The sequence below is a fragment of the Pyrus communis genome, chromosome 9 (assembly GCF_963583255.1).
Source record: "Pyrus communis chromosome 9, drPyrComm1.1, whole genome shotgun sequence".
Lineage (NCBI taxonomy): Eukaryota > Viridiplantae > Streptophyta > Magnoliopsida > Rosales > Rosaceae > Pyrus > Pyrus communis.
In genome coordinates this window covers 8866476-8885593 of record NC_084811.1, presented here as the reverse complement: position 1 = coordinate 8885593, position 19118 = coordinate 8866476, and the positions used below count along the sequence as shown (strand labels likewise).

Genomic DNA, 19118 nt, shown 5'->3' with positions numbered 1-19118 from the left:
TTTTTTTTAATTCTTGAAAAATCAATAATAAAGATAGTATTTTTATTTTTATCAATGGTTACAATATTTCAATGAAATGAATAATAATTTTTTAATATTTTAATCTCTATATTTAGGGATTATTTTATAAGAAATTTTCATTATACACTATTCTTTTAAGGACTCGAATATTCCTTTAAAACTCCTAAATAAGTCATCAAAAGTGATCGTGTGAGTCGTTAAGTAGAGACCTTCATTAGAAATGCTCTTAAAACATTTCACTTATAAGTAAATAGTAATACTGTACTAAGTCGGTAGTAAAGTATTAACTAAACATAATAATTGCACTCCTCCTGTTTTAACAAAATGACTAAAATACCCATAATGGAATGTGTGTGCTTTTTAAAAGTTGGACTTCAACGTTGAAGACCTTCGTCTAGTCTCACTCCCTCACACTTCTTTGCGAGCACCTTTTCCCTCTCTCTCTCTCTCTCTCTCTCTCACCTTTTTATTTTTACGAGGAAAGCATCTTGATGTCTATAAATTTGAGAAGCCATAGTGTTGCCATTTTGCTTTTACGAGGAAACGCCCACAAATTCCTCTGCATTCTTTCTTCTCTCCTCCTCCAAGCCAACAAAAACAAGCAACACATCAGGCCTCGGCTTCTCTGACTTGTCTCTCAACCTTCTTTGCCTGATCAACAACGAAAGCTCCACAAAAGAATTAGGGCTCTCCTTTCAAGTTTTCAACCTCCCTCAATTTTGCCATCATCTCCTTTGGATTCATTCCTGTAAGCATTCTATTTCCCCAGTAAAACCAAAACCCCAAAACACCCAAATTTTTAATTTTCTGTAATTGTTGTGTTTTGCTTGTTTTAGTCATTGATTTGTGACGTAAATCCATTTTTTATCAGCAATGCGATTGACAGTACGTCCCACAGTTCTTATGTATCTCTCTCCTCTCTCTCTATCTCTCTGTTTCATTGTCCCACTATTTCTGTGAATCTCTGTTTATCTCAAATCACCAAGATCTGGTGATTCGTTCCCCATATTTACAAAACCCATATCCCAAATTTCCCAGATAAACAAAAGATTCCGGTCCCGATCATTTCTCATCATTCTTCCATATTTTGGTTCTCAAAGTCCAAATCTTTTTTTTTTAATTTTTTTTTTAATGTAAAACCCAGCTCCAAACTTTGACAAAATAGAATCTTTTGTGACATATTTATTTAGATTTGATCCGTTGCTAAAGATCTCAAACCCAAAAGGGCCAACCCTTTTGGTCACTATTCTTGTTTTTGTTTAAGGCCTCCCTCTCTGTAAAGGCTACCTCCCTTGCTTGTAAAGAAATATTCCTCCTCCCAAAAGGATGAACCTGGCCTACTCTCTCTCTCTCTCTCTCTCTCTCTCTCTCCCTCTTATTTATTAATTAGCCCAAAAACCATTTTCTCCAAATATTGTAATTTTTTTAATTTTAATTTAATTTCTTCAAGCTTACGTTGATTCCGAAGCTGTCTCCATATTTCCTGCAACTGGGTTTCTTATTTTCGGTTGAATGCTCCAGTTGACACTGATTTAATCTCCGTTTTCGCTTTCTTTTTTCTCTTGCCGTAAAAAATAAAAAATAAAATATTTTTTTTTTCCTTTGATTCAGCACCCATTTTGTTTTTCTTGACGACTTTCACTTCTCTAGTCATATTTTTTTTTTCTTAATTAAGTAATTATTAATGTGTTTTTAGATTGGATTTATCTTAACCCACCTACTACACTCGCCTTCCTCTCCGTTCAGATTTTAGAGTTGTGGACTGGATTTCTGTCCGGTGATCGGACGGCGGAGCAATGAGGACCAACGGTGGGAAGATATCCAAGGTACCCAATTCATCTTTTGGCCATTAAATTTTCGTTTATCGTAAATTTGTAATAGATCGGGTTCTCGAAACCGAAACAGAAATTAAATCCAATATCCGAACTGTTTGGCTACAGCCTTCGTGGCCGAAAGTGGTGGCGAGGAAATGGCTTAACATACCAATCAAGGGGGATGAGTTTCATTCCGATTACTCTCCGAAATGTAAGATTTCGGGTTTTTTCCGGTTTATTCATTTTTCGCGGTGTATCGTTTCGTATCGGATGCGTTCGGTGTTTCGGCGATTCCAATCTGAAGTTGTTTGTTTGCTTGTTTGCTGTTTCAGATGAGACTGGGAGAGGGAAGAACTGCTCGGACCAAGACCACTACGTCGTCGTACAGGACGATTTTTCAGGTAATATTACCATGCAGCTGCACTGTACTCGTACTTGGTTCACCTTTGGCTCTTTATCCTCCAGCTGGAACGGGCGCTCTGATATCCTCTGAGCCGTCCGATCCACGGCTTTTGTTTTTAATTTTGATTACACAAGAACTGGGTCACGATGGGCTCCCTTGATTCTAGATGGGTCCCCCTTGGGATGGTTTAGTGCGAGGATTGTTTTAATTGATCGGAAACGCGAACTAGGATGTCGTAATAAAGTGGTTGGATATTCAAAAAAAAAAAAAAAAAAAACTTCCAACCAATTTTACCATGATATTTTTGTACCAGAGCGTATTTTAGACACACTGAAAAACCCTCAGAGGTTATTCTGGTTGTGCCACGTGGACGGGGAGGATGTTAGGGTGATGAACATGAGCTATTGTGCTACAGTAACATAGGTGTCCTTTGCTGTGTTCTTTCTCAAGTACTTGAGCTTTTTTCAGTTTTGGGTATTAATTTTATTTTATTTTGTGTTTATTTTTTCAAGATGGATGCAAGTTGATGGGGGAAAGAACCCAGAGACAAAGTTGTGGAATGGAGCCGGCGACTGTCACTGATGATCTCAATCTCAAGTAAGTCTATATCACGATTGTGTAAGCGATGTTTATAGGGCATAATTACCTGTTAAGTGCGAATACCTACAAATAATTAGCGCACCGTTGTATGTGTTACTTAGTGTTATTCAATGAGCCGTATTTTCATGTGTTTCTATTGTAGCCGGATTTGCGTATTTAGTTCAATAAATACGCGGCCGTAACTTTTCTTATATTGTGTTGTGTGATTTTGACTTTACTAATGTATGATTCAATTTTGGGTAATTTTCTTGAGAATAATCTGACTAGGTCTTGGCCTTTGAAACAATGCTTCTTTTCACACAAGTTTTTCTAAACGAAGTCGTTTTGTCTATGTTTAGGATGTTCGTAGGGACATGGAATGTTGGAGGCAAATCACCCCAGGACGACGTGAACTTGAGGGAATGGCTGAAATCTCCTACTCCTGCAGACGTCTATGTTCTTGGGTAGCGGTCTTTGCTTTGCATCTCTCTCTCTCCTTCTCTCTCCTTTCTTCTCTCTCTCTCTCTCTCTCTCTCTCTCTCTCTCTCTCCAGGAATTTGCATACCAAGTTTGACTCCTTTCTTGTTTTTTGCTTTGTCTTGAAAATGGTAGTAGTCTAAACATCGAAAAGAAGACTTTGTGCCAATGAGTGGTTGTCCAACCTATAATTTACACTTTATTAGATCCAATCCAATATTCCCTTTATATTAGGGTTCTTGTTTAATTCGATGTTTGTTCTGTATGCACGTTTTAATTATGTAAAAGGATACTGGTAATATTTTATTATCAAACAGTCTAACGTGTTATGTTGGTAAAGTATAAGTTAGTTGATTAGTGATTTTCTTGTCAAACAGTCTAACAGGTTATGTCATCATAAGTTGATTAACTAGTGATTCAGATTAACAATCTGACAATGTTTTATGTAAAAGTTATCTGGCAAGAGAACTTCCATTTGTCATGCTTTCATCAAGTTACTTGAAATTTATTTGAATTTGGAACTTTTTTCTTAATTAGGTTCCAGGAAATTGTCCCTTTGAACGCCGGGAATGTATTGGGCACGGAAGATAAGGGCCCAGCTGCCAAGTGGCTGTCCCTGATTCGCGAGGCACTGAGCAAGAATGACCCTGGACAGCTTGACAAGCAAGGCAAGCCTAGGCTCAGCTTCTCCGACTTGCTTTCTTTAGAAGATGAGCTTAGCAGTGCAGATTTTGAGAGACTTCTCAATTTGAATCCGGCGTCGACTTCAAGTGGAGAAAACTCACCAACCTCGCCAGTGATGTGTCAGTGCAAAGGCAATAGTCCAACGGAAGGAAATCGTTACTGCCTATCAGCAAGCAAGCAGATGGTTGGAATTTTCATGTGCGTGTGGGTTCGTGCGGATCTTTGTAGACACATTAGCAACAAGAAGGTCTCGTGTGTTGGTAGAGGCTTAATGGGATACCTTGGAAACAAGGTTAGTTACTTTAAATTTCAAAACATAAAATTTATACCACACGAGAATAAAACTATTTGTATGATGACGTTGTTGTTTAGATGGTTGCTCTAAGCTATATGATTTTTCATGCGACAGGGTTCAATATCAATCAGCATGACATTGCACGGAACAACGTTTTGTTTTGTGTGTGCACATTTAACCTCTGGGGAGAAAGAAGGGGATGAGATGAGAAGGAACTCAGATGTCATGGAAATCTTAAAGAAAACAAGATTTTCTCATTCATGTAGAACAAAGGGACAACGGCTTCCTCCCAATAGCATTTTAGACCATGAGTAAGTCATTGAAACTAAACCTCTCTTATTTTTGTTCATTTAATTGCCATTAAGTACACACTATACATTATGGTTGTTTTAATCCTACAATTAAGACAATTTTGCCTGTTTTTAATCTAATGCAGCAAGGTTATTTGGCTCGGGGATTTAAATTATCGGCTAGCAGCTGCTTGCTGCGGCGACACAGATGAACTGTTAAAGAAGCATGATTGGCAGGCACTTCTACAGAAAGATCAGGTAAGATACTGATGTAAGAACTGTTTTTCCCCCAAACATAGGGGGAATAGGTGTACTGGAGCGAATCGAAATTGTATCTTTGGTATTTCGCATCTTACGCTCGGATTTGTTGTTTCTTGGCAGCTAAGGATAGAACAACAAGCAGGTCGAGTTTTTAAAGGGTGGGAGGAAGGGAGGATATATTTTGCTCCAACCTACAAGTACCTAGCTAATTCTGATCATTATGTTGCCCAAAGTTCTAAATCTAGAGATAAGAGACGCACTCCAGCCTGGTAAGATTCCAATCAGTTTCCCTATGAGCTTATGAATAATTGCATCAAATTTCATCACGCATTCATCGAGTTTATTGAAATGAGGAACAACTAGTGATCACCATCATTACACAGACATAATGTAATTATATGTTTCGTAATCTTCATTATGAATTTTTAATTACATACGGTGAGACCTGTTTTAACATATATTAGAGATATTATAATTGATTAGCAATGTGATCAGTAAATGTAGTACATCAGGTAATAGCGTCTCATCGTTAAAAAAAATTTCTAGACTACTCGTTGAGGTGGACCCAAACTGTTGCTAGTTAAGGACAATCAACTTTATCAAGCCTCCATATTCAATTAGGGTAATCGTCCTCCTACTCCAATAACCGACCTGTCAACTTTATTGAATCTGTGTTGACTCCAGGGCCCCAGGCTGCAGTTCCGGATTTGTTTAAAATATTTTTCAAATTGTTTGTAATTAGTACCGACCTTTTTCACGTTTTTTATTAAACTGAATTAATCCAAATAAAGCTTAACTTTTACTTGCTACACTAATCTTTTTTAATTGGTGTTGTGGGTGGTGGGATTTAACTATTTAAGCATCATAAAGCAGGCACCATAATTATTATTTTTGTCCACATGAAATCAAAATATTATTTTTTTGGTCATCATTTATGTTTTACGTTAATTGATGGTTTAATTTAGGAGTTGGCAGGGGAAACAAAGAACTCTTTCCCTCATCTAATTTTTAAAAAATGAACATGTGACATGTACAGACTGTCATGTCTGTATTATCATATTTAAAACAAGTTGCTTGTGTTTAAACCTTTGCTACTGCGGTCCTGCGGGCGTGGGCATAGCCACATTGGTGAGCAACGATGCTCTTTATTATGCATCCGAGTTCAAATATCTATTTCCGCTGTTTACATTAGTTTAAGGTATAACATCTGCATTGTTCTAGTTTCTCGCTTTCATAGGCTGAGTTTATGTTTGTCGTAGATGCATTTATATTCAGTAAATGTGGTTCAAATAGTTTTCATCGATGTTACTTTAGTTCGGAAAAGAGACTAATGTGGTTTGATATATATGGCAGGTGTGACAGGATTTTATGGAAGGGGGAAGGGCTTAAACAAATGTCTTATGTGAGAGGGGAATCGAAATTCTCAGACCACAGACCGGTTTCTTCGCTGTTTTCAGTCCAGTTAGACTTGGCTGCCAAGAAAAAGCTCAACTCTTGCATGCTCAAGTCATCAGCCAAAGTTCAGGCGGAAGAGCTTTTGCTGCTCACGGAACCAAAAGCTGCTTAGACACCACCTCAAGGTTCTGATTTAATTACTGTCGAACACAGCCCACATTTTTGAAGACCAAAAGCTGAAGCAGCCAGCCAATGTACAAATTTACAGCTAAGTGCTGTGTAAATTGGTTTGGTTTTGACCGACTGACAAAATCAGAAGCTGGTGTCCCTGGCTTTTTTTGACAGTTGTTGGGACTAAAATTTTAACCTCTCAAAGGCGTGCTTAAATTTTTGAAGGCATGATGATGATGAAATGGTGTCGTTGGTGGAGCAGAGAAGTGAAGCAGAAGCATATAAGCTGCTGGGACTGGGAAAGTTGGGATGGAGAGTGAAAGCAGCTTCTGTGAAAAGTTGAATTGTAAATGGTTGATCAGCTTTTGGCAGAAGAATATATCTTTGTTTGAGATTAAGTTAGGGGGAGAGGGGACACAGAGAGAGGTTGATTAAAAAGTTGAAATGTGTAGAAAAAAAGGACAGTTTTGATTGAAAGTTTTCTGTTAAGGGAACTCGGGGAGATGGTGGCTTTCGTTTGCTTTTACAATTTACTAATGAAATTCTTTTATATTTCCAACCAAGTATAAAGATGGTCTTACGACACCGACAACGCTGTTACGGATTCATTTAAATACGTATATTTATTCACATTATATACCTTCCAAAGTTAAATTAGCTTTTTGTCACGAGTTATAATTTGAGTAAACTTGCAACATTAAACAATAAATGAAATGGTTTTGGAATTTTGATTCCAGCGTCTGGAACAAGATTGAAATCAATTCCCATCCAATGTTTGGCAAACCCCAGGAATGAAACAAATGCAATCCTTATTCACTGATGTGAAAATCCTAAATTTCAAAACATGTTAAAAATTGATTTGAAGTTATATATGTTTTAATTATAAAGTAATTACTATGTCAACAACAGAATAAAAGTAGTGTTAGTCCAGCCGTATTTGAATTCATCAACTTGTAGCTATATCCCTATTCAAGTTGACAAACACCACAATCTGCTTTATCAAGAAAACATTGTACCGCTTTGACTTCAAATTCGGATCTCCGTGCGCATGACAAAAGACTATGAGAAAACTCCACGTTTATTAAAAGTAACTCATAAAATTTCTCTTATGTTGACACATAACATTGTCTCGTGCTATAATTTCAAGTGAATTACTTTCAATACTAGCACAGCCAATAGCGTATAGAACTCAAGAGAAAAAGACAAATGCCCACTAAAACATAAATGGAAACACTCTGAACCAAATGTTTTTCACCCAATTTTGCTAGCAAGTCCATTATACTTTGGGCCACACTCCAAAGAATATGACTAATTTCCAGTTTCTAATCCTCCAATCTACCAACAAAAGAATTATACCATTTGATCCCTTTATGAGCTAAAACGTTTAAAAAAAAAAAAAAAAAAAAAATCATGTAAGGATTTTACCATGAATTCTTTTTTTTTCTTTTTTTTTTTTTTTTTTTTTTTTACAAATTTTACAAAGGGGCATGCTTGCTGGATCATGCATCTATGTTATATATATATATATATATATATATATATATATATATATATATATATATATATATATATATAAGTGTTATTAGCACTCCAAAAATCACATTCTACACTCCTCACAAGTGTATTTTTCTTTCCTAATATAGAAAGTTTGGAGTGTAGAATGAGATTTTTAGAGTGCTAACAACAATTCCCTATATATATATATATATATATATATATATATATATATAATACATAGACGTATAGATTCACGTCCGATATCTTTCTATAGATAGTAATGGTATCAACTCATATGTTCGTGTGTCTATGGGGTGCACTAAAAATAAAATATGGGATAAAAATAAAATAGAAATGATATTTCAGAGAGATGGGCGAGTGGTTGATAGCTCTTGTAAGATCCCACATCGTCCATGGGTGTGGATCATATAAGCCTTATATATATATTTTCATCTCTATCTAACACGAGACATTTTGGGAGTTCACTGGTTTCGAGTTCCGTAGGAACTCTGAAGTTAAGCGAGTTCGCGCGAGAGCAATCCCAAGATGGGTGACCCACTAGGAAGTTCTCGTATGAGTTCCCAGAAACAAAACCGTGAGGGCATGGTCGGGGCCCAAAGCAGACAATATCGTACTACGGTGGAGTTGAGCCCAGGATGAGGATCTTGTAAGCCTTATATGTATATTCTCATCTCTATCTAGTATGAGGCCTTTTGGGAGCTCATTGGTTTCGGGTTCCGTAGGAACTCCAAAGTTAAGCGAGTTTGCGCGAAAGCAATCCCAGAATGGGTGACCCACTGGGAAGTTCTTGTGTGAGTTCCCAGAAACAAAACTGTGAAGGCATGATCAGGGCCCAAAGTGGACAATATCGTGTTACGATGGAGTCAAGCCCGGAATGTGGTGGGGGCCCGGGCCGGGATGTGACAACTCTAGTCTTGAAAACCAGTATATTTCGAAACAAAGAACTATTGAGGGTTCAAATCCCTCTCTCCTTTATACTCGATGAATAGATTTGTTGCTTTTCTTTATTTTATTGGTTTTGCCTGGCTCAGTAACGTAGCATAAAAGGAAATGGCTCAACTAAGTGGGATAGCCAAGCCATAAAAAAAAAAAAAAAAAATTAGAAGATATAAATGAGTTGAAAAGAATGAACCTAATCCCCCATACATATTAAGTTTGGTGCAATCAATTTGATTTATACTTCAAAGCGGGGCACGAGATGCTAAAGGCATTTTAGCTCACTTTTGTTCAGTCAAATAGAACCCGTGTGAAATCCTGTTCCCGGAGTTTCACTATTCATTACGTATCTCATCATTAAAATTTGGATTTCACGTTTATATTATTTTTATTAGTTAATTTTAATTCCTTTAATTTTAGGAATTGAATCGTTTAGTTATCGAGGTTGAATTTTTGTAATTAATTTCTAAAATTTGTTGACCTTTCGAGATCACAATTAATGTTTTTGAATAGATTTCGAAACCACGAGCTCATAGGCACAAGCCGTGTGCGAATTGGGATTATAACGAAAAATTTACAGACGTTCGAAGTTGTTTTTCCTAATTTTTTTTAAACCTTAATTCTTTTGTTAAATGAATTTCCACCAAGTGGGAATTCGCCCAATCACATAAAGGAAAGCTAAGGGAACCAATCAGAAGGGGGAACTAATGACCAATCAAATTAAAAGGAAACTAAGGACCAATTAGGAGAAGGAGGACTAGGGATGGGCAAAATACCCATGGGTTTGGGTAACCGCGGTTACCCGCCCATTTAAAGTTCACGGTTACAGTTATGGGTAACCGTTTAGATGAACAAACATTTATGGGTATAACCGTTTATCCGTGAAATTTAAATGGGCGGTTATGGGTATTACCTGCGGTTATAACGGGTATCCATTTACCCATTTATTTTTGTTTTTTACTTTGGAGTTATTGGTGATACTAATTAAATTTATGCATATGGGTGTGTGAAAAATCATGGAATGCAAACCTTCTATTTATGCATATTGATGGATGGTGATGCTAACTCAATTGATTTGGTACTCCGCTTTTGTTTGCTTTTTGTTCTTTTTTTTTTTCTTCTAATAACTGAGTGTACAATGTAAACCTTCTGTGATCACTTACCTATGTTGGATTCATGCTAATTGGTGTCGGTATTCCTAAATGGGATACTAATTCAATTTATACATTTATTTTGTAGGTCTCTTTTAGTGACAACGAGTCGATGAGACTTTGTGATTGAACGTGCTAAATCATTAGTGTTCGAAAGTGTTTAGTTTCGGAATATTTTGAAGTTTTGAATCATCTAGTATTCAAGATAATGACTACTTTTTGTTTTTAGAAGCTTTACTTTGTAATCATATGGATTATAATTAAAGACTTCCTTGGGTGTAGTAGAAAAAGATCGTTCGTAAACTATTATTTCAATTATTAGAATTGTATGAGGACTTAAATAGGGAAATGCATGCTAAAATGGACCTATAATGGTGTTTAATTGTCAGAAAACGAAAATTATGACAAATTTTTTTTTTTTGTTGTAATTTTCAAGTTGTTAAAAAAAACATGTAGACAGGTGAAAAAAGGGTAAATGGGTAAAAAAAAAAAGGATAAACGGGGTTCAAAAATGGGTGAATGGGTAAATGGTTATGATTAAATGGGTAAACGATTATGGTTAAATGGGTACACAGTTATGGGTATGGTTAACCGTTTATAAATGGTTATGGGTATGGGTATGGGTATAGCCGTTTATGCAATTACCCAACGGGTAAACGGTTATGCAGGTAAGAACATAAACGGTTATGGGTAAATACCTGTGGTTACCCATCCGCCATAACCATTGCCCATCCCTAGGGATGACCAATTAGGAGAAATGAGGGAAACTAATTTCCCATCCCGTCGACCCATACACCGACACACCCAACCTGTTCGACCTAGTTAGATTATGGTGGTTCCTAGCCATTCTTCTCCTCCATTGTTCATTCAAGAGTCGATGGAAATTAGGCCAATTTGTGGTGTTTTGAGACGAGACACCAAAAGGCTTCATCGGCGAAGATCCGGCATTTTTTAATGTAATCCCGTCAATCTCCTCCACCATTAGACTCCCTTGAGCCCTTGAACAAAACCCAATCAGTTTGAAGGGCAGCAAAACACAGAGGAAGGAGAATCGAAGCACACTAATTTCTAGGGTTCCGGCGGATCGAGGAGGTTTTCGGGCGTTTCCCGGTCAAATTGGATTTTGGCCCAGGTATGAAAGTTGTTCCTTTCATTGAGATCTTCATTCCTGTAAAATTTTGGAATTTTTAGAGTTAGTCGGAAAATTAGGTTACTGTTCGCAGGAAACCGCCACCCGCAGCGGCACGTGGCCAGTGGGCCGACGTTGCCTTTATAAGTTGAACTTGATGTTCTGATTTCATTTTTTATATCCGTTTGATGTGGTTCAATAGTTTGAATCTAGTATTGAATATTACACCACTTGATCATTATATGATTCGACGATCCGACCGTTGGATCGTCACCAAACCTTAATACATTATAGTGCATGATACTTGAGGACCATAGGAACTAACAAATTGGGAATCCGATGTATGGATGTTCCCAAATTGAATTTCTAAGTTTGTAAAACCAAACGTTGATAGTAACCTAATTCTAATAACTGGTGGAGATCCGATCGTTAGTTTGTTCTGAAATTTTAGAATATTGTTTTAGAAGCATAAGGAGACTCTTGGGAAGCTACGTATCCAAAATTTGATTGACGGATCTTCCAGATTAGGTTACTAGGGTTGTGGACCCTACCCTCGATCTTGATTGACGGTTGACATTTTAGTCAAATAGCCCGAGTTCTTCTAGCATGCCGTTGAGCTTAGAGTGTTGTTGAGATTCCATAAAGCTTATTGGGCTAACCATGATGACGTGTCTTCCTCAATTTACATGCACCTCAATTTACGTACTAATGGTATCACATTGTGTTATGCTTGTTGATTTTATGTGATTTGACTTGTGTATTGAACTTGTTGTGGAATGTGGTTGATTTGTATGTTTGGCCTGATGTGATGAAATGTGAGGGCTAGTAGTACACCATGAAACCATTGTCATGGGGTTTGTTGCTTCGAGACTTGTTTCACATATCGTATCATTATTTTATTTCTCGTTTTGTTGAGTCGTTCTAATTGCATACCTTGTGCTTTGTTCCATTTCTTGTTTCGTTGAACTTTTGTATTTTGAGTACTTGGTTCATGTATTGTTTCCTCGAGCCGTTGTCATATTCTTGGACTTCTGCTCAAGTCCGTTGAGGGATCCGAAACTGAGTTCAAGTGGAGTTCCGTTGAGTGGTCTGGTTCCCTGCTCTATCTGGATTCCGTTGAGAGGTCTGGAATCCCTCATGCTTCGCGATTCCGTTGAGTGGTCCGGAATCGTATCTAGCTTGGATTTCTTTGAGTGGTCCGATATCCATTGTACTCCACGATTCCATTGAGATGTTTGGAATCATATCCACTTGGATTCCGTTGAGAGGTCCGGAATCCCTTCTACTATACGATTCCGTTGCGTGGTCTGGAATTGTATCCTGGTTTGGATTCCGTTGAGTGGTCCGAAATCCCGTTTGGTATTATGGTTTTGTTGAGAGGTCCGGAACCCGATTAATTGCTTTGTTGATTCTTCGGATTGAGTTTGGATTAAAATAGCTTCAGATATGTAGGCTTCGGTCGAACTGTATTGCTCTAACCCTGCATTTCGATGTATTGTATGTGTTATTGATTAGGGTGATTATTAGATGGTGTTGGAAATCATATGTGTGTGAATGGCAAGATGACTAGAGAATATTATTGTGCTTCGTCGAATGTTCCTTGAGATGTTGCATGCTTGAATCGTGGTATTATGTTGGGACATAGTGGTTTATGTGATGAATGTTCGAGTGTAGTGAATGACGAACTACAAATGGCTTAAACCCTGTTTAGGTACGTAGACAGTCTAACGAGATGGTTAGATGCAGCCATAAAACATACGAAAAATTACTTTGCGATTCGATTCGATTCTTGAGTTGTGCTTTGCCCATATCCCGGAGGAGGGGTATGTTAGATACAGGTGACGTTGCGTGTCAATCTTGGACGTATGTCGGGATCAGGGTGTGACAACCCGTCTCTCAAAATTCTTAACCAGGGAATTATCCGTATTTTTACTAGCTTTGTGCCTCGAACCCAAATACGGAGAGCAAACCTGACTTGAAATGTTATCGTACTTCTGCTGGACCACTTGTCTTAGTTAAAATGTTTCTCCTAGATCTAATTATTTTGGATGACAAGTCCAAGTTGTGGTTTTCTCACCCTTTACATATTTCACTTTAATAGAAGACATTTTTATTGGTTGAAATTGAAAAAGTTAACGGAGTATCACAGACATATTGTGAAATACTCTAGCTAAAAAAATGGATTTAATCATAAAGCCTAATATAGTAAGTAGAGTTTGATGTTTCAACTAAGGTTGGAGGTTCTCTTCATCAATTCAAATCTCGAGACTCAAAAAAAGAGTAAGCATAACCAAGTCAAGATGATATTCATCAACAATTACCTATAGGAATGGAGGAGATGCTTCCAATTGCAATCAACCACAAAGTTTCAGATAATACTAATTGAAATGCCATAAACCTAAGTCCCAACAAATCAAAGCTCCAATGTCTATTTTAAGGTGCATAGTGATAGTGCTACTACTCAACAAAGTGTTTTTTCCCATTAAAGTAAATTTAAATAAATATAATGACTATATATAGTTTAAGTGGGACAACCTTTTGCTTATAAATCCAATAAGATACAGACACATGTCCCTGACTCAAGCCACCCTCGTGACATGGCACGTGTATTATTACTATGGCGTATTGTGGTAATAATACAATGTTATGAAATAAACTTACACGTATTGGACTGTTAATCTGCTTCACTTAATTTATGGATTTGAGTTGTAACATGTGCAACACTCTTTTTTTTTTATACCCTGAAGTTTTGTCCCATGTGTTTTTCTTTGAAAGGATTTTTTTTACTGATGCCCGCATTAGTATTCAACACCTAGCATGCCAACTCTTTTTAGTTGCTTGTAGCTAGAAATTTGATGTTTTGCATCTTTATTGTATTATATGTCTCGTGATATTAATCAGGTCATGTGTCCTTTTTTTTAAATTGTTACTTTAATTTCTAATATTCACATTTGGGTATGGATAGTTTTCTGCTATCCTCTATACTATCTATGTTGTTTAATAAATCACCTAATTTAAAATATAAAAAAAATACTAAGGCCTCGTTTGGCACGTCGTATTAAGCGTCGGATAGGATTAATAATAAGGTAACAGTTGTTTGGTGCACTATCGTACTAAATAAGAACCCGCTTAATTATATGATTCATGAAATTTAATATGGTTGACACCGGACAATTAATACAACCCAAAAGCTCGGTATTATTAGTTGGGGGTGCTAACCAAAAACACGCTCACTTCTCCTCTTTGGTTTCACGCATCTGCTCCTTGGCGAATCATCTCCATCTTCAAGAGCAGTTCCTCGACGAGTTCTCGACCCCAACCGCCATTCCTCTGTACTCGATCGCCAAGCAATTTCCCATATCGTCTACCACTTCCTGCTCCGTCACGTTTCAGTCGTCGACATCAAAGCACGACGATGTGGACGAAGAGGAAGTTGAGATCAGGAACCCCGATCGATGTCAACAACAATAGGCTTAACAACTTAATGATCTTCCGGCTTAATGATCTTCCGCCGCCGACAACGTTGGATCCAGCTCCGATGGCTCTGGTTAACTTGGACCTTTGTCGCGAATTGATTTCTTTTCTTCATCAATTTGGATTTTCAATTTAATTAGTAGTTGTTTTGGTTGGTGAATTGATGTGGGTTCTGGGAGATTGAAGAAATGAGGGAGTTGGATTGTATGCGAGGGTGGGATTTGAAGCGTGGAGAAGATGGTGAAGATAAAAAAAAAAAAAAAAACATTGTTCTAAAAATCCTTGACTAACGCCGTCTAGGCGTTAGGCGGCTGATCACTGCTCCAATTAATGCCTAGGCGTTTGAAAATTAAGAAATGGTGCCTAGACCTGCTGAGGCGCCCGCCTAGACCACCTAGGCACCCATCTAGCCTGCCTAAACCCGCCTAAGCACCTGCCTAGGTTGCGGCTCACTTAGACAGAAAATAGATAACTTTCATTTTGCATTTTTTTCTTCAATAAATTGTAAAAGACTTGTTGTAGACTTAAATGAACACACATTATATGCTTGTTCTCTATGTTATATATATATATATATATATATATCATTCTATTTTGTAGTTTATGATGAAATTGTTTATATTTTAAGTATAAACTGTCACTTACACGAAATATAATAGATTTACATAAATCCGCCTAGTCTGCCTAGGCACCCGCCTAGCTGCTAGGCCCCAACCCGCCGTCCGACTAACGCCTAGCGTCTTTTAGAACCTTGAGAAAAAACTACTCGGAAGAGACCTAGGTTTTTCATCTTCTTTTTTTTTTTTTTTAATTTTGTTTGTAATGATGTTTAATTACTTTTTTTCTTTTCTTCTGTTTTTCTTTGTTTTTCTCCCTTTTTTCATTTTAATAATTATTGTGTGAATTTAAAAAAAAAATTATTATAGTCTAACGTGTTATACGATGAACAAATTAATCTGATACAGCATCAAACGCTTGACTAATTTAATCAATATTATCTGATAACTATTTATCATATCCGACTAAAATAATCATTACAGTCTGAGCTACCAAACAAGAACTAAAAGATTAGAAGAGGCGAGAATGATGATGTCATTTAATATAAGTTGTTCTTGTTCAAACACTTTCAACTTCCGATCTCCAACAGAAGCTCAGTCCAACCGGTTTCAGAACAGTTCGAGTCCCAATGCCACGTGTACGGCCGCGATGCAATTTCCACGCCAAGTGAACGTGAAGGGCACCCACATCATCTTATATCTTTTTTCGCTCGACTTCAAAATCCAAGTCGCTCTCACACTGTCAGATCTCACCACGATCTCCGTCTGTACATTATCCGGCTTGTTTTCCGGCCGACGCCGGAAAGTTCATTGATCATCGTCTACGGATCCCACAGTCAGGTTTGCATTGAAAATACCGCTGCTTTTGATGATACGTTACAGAGTAGGGTCTTAGGGTTAAGAGTCTCTCTTCCTATTTAGCTGATTAAGTCCCTGTTTGGTTGCACTGCTATTCAATAAGTGATTTTCAATCCTGGATTTTCAGAAAGTGGTATTCTTTGCATGACAAGTTCGATTTTCGCTTCGTTTTTCAACATTTTCTCGGTTGCCAGACAAAGCATGACTCATGTATTTTTGGTGGATCATCATTGTTTAATACTAATTAATTATGTTTATTGATGTATTTTTTTGTTTAATTTTGTCTGGCAGATAAGTGCTTAAAGTTTTGAGCTTGAGCAGTTTGGTATTTATAAAATTGGACTATCAATGTGCGTTGTTGGTGGAAGGAGATTTGTATATAGGAGTGTAAATAGCTGTGCAACCAGGTCCCCGGCAAGTGTAACAGCCTCGGCGGAGTGGAGTTCGAAGTGAAGCGGCAGAAATGGTATGTTTGAATCAAGTTTCATGTCTCTTTAATGGTGTTTTGCTTTCGAAATTGGCTTTTTTCATGTGTTTTTAGCAATGTGGTTTCAGTGATGCCTTGGTTTGTATCTTTTTGTTATTGGTTCGGTTGTTAGGTTTTCGCATGCAAATGTGTTCGAAGTTTTGGCTCTCATAACTGATTGATGTGTTTCGTTGTCGATTTAAGGTTTCTAGTTTTAGCTTGTTATTTATTTACAACCACCATAGAGCTTTAAATTTTCTTATTTTCATATATGTAAATTAGTTATGCAGTGAAGACGTCTTCCTGAGTAGTATTTGTGACAGTCTTTTCAGAATCACGGCCTTTGGATGGCAAAGGGTACCGGGTGTTTAAACGAAGGTGAGGCACTGTATGATAATTCTTCTAGAATTGAGCCTAAGCGTTCTCATCAGTGGTTCATGGATGGTCCTGAGGTAGGGATATCCCCCAACAAGAAACAGGTTGTTGAAGTTCCAAACAACAATCTGTATTCGGGAATGTTAAATGCAAATGTTTCTCCGTGGGGAAATGTTCCTGGTTTTCACTCATTCTCTGGCCAATTCGCTGAAAGGTTGTTTGATTGTGAAATAGACCGGGCTGTGAAATTTGATGACACGAACATTCCGTCTGTTGGAACGGAAAAGATGAATTTGGCTAGAAAAGTTAATGAGGATCTATTTGGGAATGACTCCTCATTTGGTCTATCTATGTCCAATACACTAGAAGATCCTAGATCCAGTCCTAATTACGGTGGATTTAGAAAAGTCAAAGTTAGTGAGGTCAAGGACTCTGAGAATGGCATGCCCTTTTCAATAGGACAAACGTATATTCAGGCAGATAATGATGCCATGTTGGCGTCTCAATCTTACAAGGCCAAAGACAACTCAGCTTCCACGGGTCCCATTTATAAGAAAGGGGATGACAACTTCATATCCATGAGTGATACCTACAGCAGGGCAGATAACAGCTTCATATCAATGGGGCAACCCTTTAACAAAGGGGATGAAAGCATATCGTTTGGTCAATCATACAAGGAGAGCAATAACACCCTGTTAATGGGTCAGACATGCAATAAGAGTGACAATAATATCATTTCTATCGGCCAAACCTATAAGGTAGAGGAAAATACCATATCAACAGATAATTTCTACAATAAAGGGGAAGAGAGTACCATATCCGTTGGTCATGCGACTCATGCCTACAGCAAGGGTGACAACAATATGTTGTCAGTTGGGCACTCTTATAATAAGCGAGAGGGTACTATCATATCCTTTGGCGGATGTGATGATGATGATGTGAATACCTCTGCAGTCTTTGGTTATGAACTTCTGATGGGTCAACCTTTTGTGAAAACAGAAACCGTGAATGAGAAAGAGTTGGGCAAATCAAATTCCGGTGCATTTGTTAATGTACCTCATATAACTGCTGGAAACGAAAATGTCCTGAAAAAGATAGTTGAACAGAAAACGTCTAAGAAGGTTCCTCCGAACAACTTCCCTTCAAATGTGCGAAGTTTGCTGTCAACAGGTATGCTGGATGGAGTTCCTGTAAAGTATACAGCCTGGTCGCGGGAGGTAAAATCCTAGTACTCATGCTTTCATTTTCAGATTAGATTATGTTCGGTGATACATATGTTCTTCATATGCATTTCAGAAGGAGCTGCAGGGTGTTATCAAAGGTTGTGGGTATCTATGTGGCTGTCAGTCGTGCGACTTCTCAAAGGTGAGTTTGTTCAGTTTTTGCTTTTAACATATTGAAGCCCGGTTTGATGTCAATTGGACTCAACAATGCTTATCAGGTAATCAATGCATATGAATTTGAGCGTCATGCTGGTTGCAAAACGAAACACCCAAATAATCACATATATTTTGAGAATGGTAAAACTATATATGGGACCGTTCAAGAGCTCAGGAGCACACCACAGAATATGCTGTTTGAAGTTATTCAGACTATTACTGGTTCGCCTATCAATCAGAAATCCTTTCGCCTTTGGAAAGGTGATGCACATGATCTCTTCATTACTGTTGGACCCTTGACTTGTCCGTACACCATTCGACACTCCAAATTTCCCATTTTCTTTCTGGTATACCCGCTTTATGTTACGAACGCTGTCTTCTCATGCTTGCTCCTCTTTCTCCTTTTCAGAATCCTTTCTGGCAGCAACACGTGAACTTCAGCGTATATATGGCAAGGAAGAGGGGAAACAGCTTAAATGAAGCAAGCTTGTCCGGAGGCAGGACCATCTTTTGTTTTGTGAATACAAGTAATCGTTTTTTGGCTGTACATTGTTACTCATTTGACGGTGACTTCATCACTAACGCAATGGCTCGGCATAGTTATGTGAAGGACAAGGTGTTCTTGTAAATCTTTAAGACAAAACTTATGTCAGAATAGAACCTCCGTTTTTAGTCGTCGGACATACGATGACGGGTTGTAGTTTGTATTTAGTAAGAGTCTTGAAGGAAATGAAATTTTAAGATAATTTGGCACCAAAAACAACACTACAAGAAAATTGATCTTAGGCGTGACCATTATACACTAGTCACAAGCAGGGCCTGAATTAGCGACCAATTTTGCCAACCGATCACAAATGTTCACGTTGCTCAGTGAAATTTGTTTAG

General features: G+C 37.7%; 2 protein-coding genes across 4 annotated transcripts; both read left to right on the top strand.

The window, feature by feature from the left end:
* Positions 1-417: 417 nt before the first annotated feature.
* On the top strand, positions 418-6965 carry LOC137745361 (type I inositol polyphosphate 5-phosphatase 8-like). The gene is made up of 11 exons (XM_068485305.1): positions 418-769; positions 1768-1847; positions 1962-2046; positions 2168-2236; positions 2751-2835; positions 3177-3281; positions 3832-4270; positions 4388-4584; positions 4710-4821; positions 4945-5093; positions 6178-6965. Exons 2-11 carry the CDS (start codon positions 1818-1820, stop codon positions 6389-6391), a joined length of 1485 nt encoding a protein of 494 aa, XP_068341406.1. The 5' UTR covers positions 418-769; positions 1768-1817; the 3' UTR covers positions 6392-6965.
* Positions 6966-15747: 8782 nt separating this feature from the next.
* LOC137745487 (uncharacterized) lies at positions 15748-18944 on the top strand. Of its 3 annotated transcripts, none has more exons than XM_068485444.1 (6): positions 15748-15995; positions 16305-16479; positions 16812-18071; positions 18151-18219; positions 18296-18494; positions 18643-18944. In XM_068485444.1, exons 2-6 carry the CDS (start codon positions 16477-16479, stop codon positions 18711-18713), a joined length of 1602 nt encoding a protein of 533 aa, XP_068341545.1. In that variant the 5' UTR covers positions 15748-15995; positions 16305-16476; the 3' UTR covers positions 18714-18944. The 3 variants fall into 3 exon arrangements, with proteins under 3 accessions (XP_068341545.1, XP_068341546.1, XP_068341544.1); XM_068485445.1 differs by having other exon boundaries at positions 16762-18071; XM_068485443.1 differs by having other exon boundaries at positions 15750-15995; positions 16803-18071.
* The last annotated feature ends 174 nt before the right edge of the window (positions 18945-19118 follow it).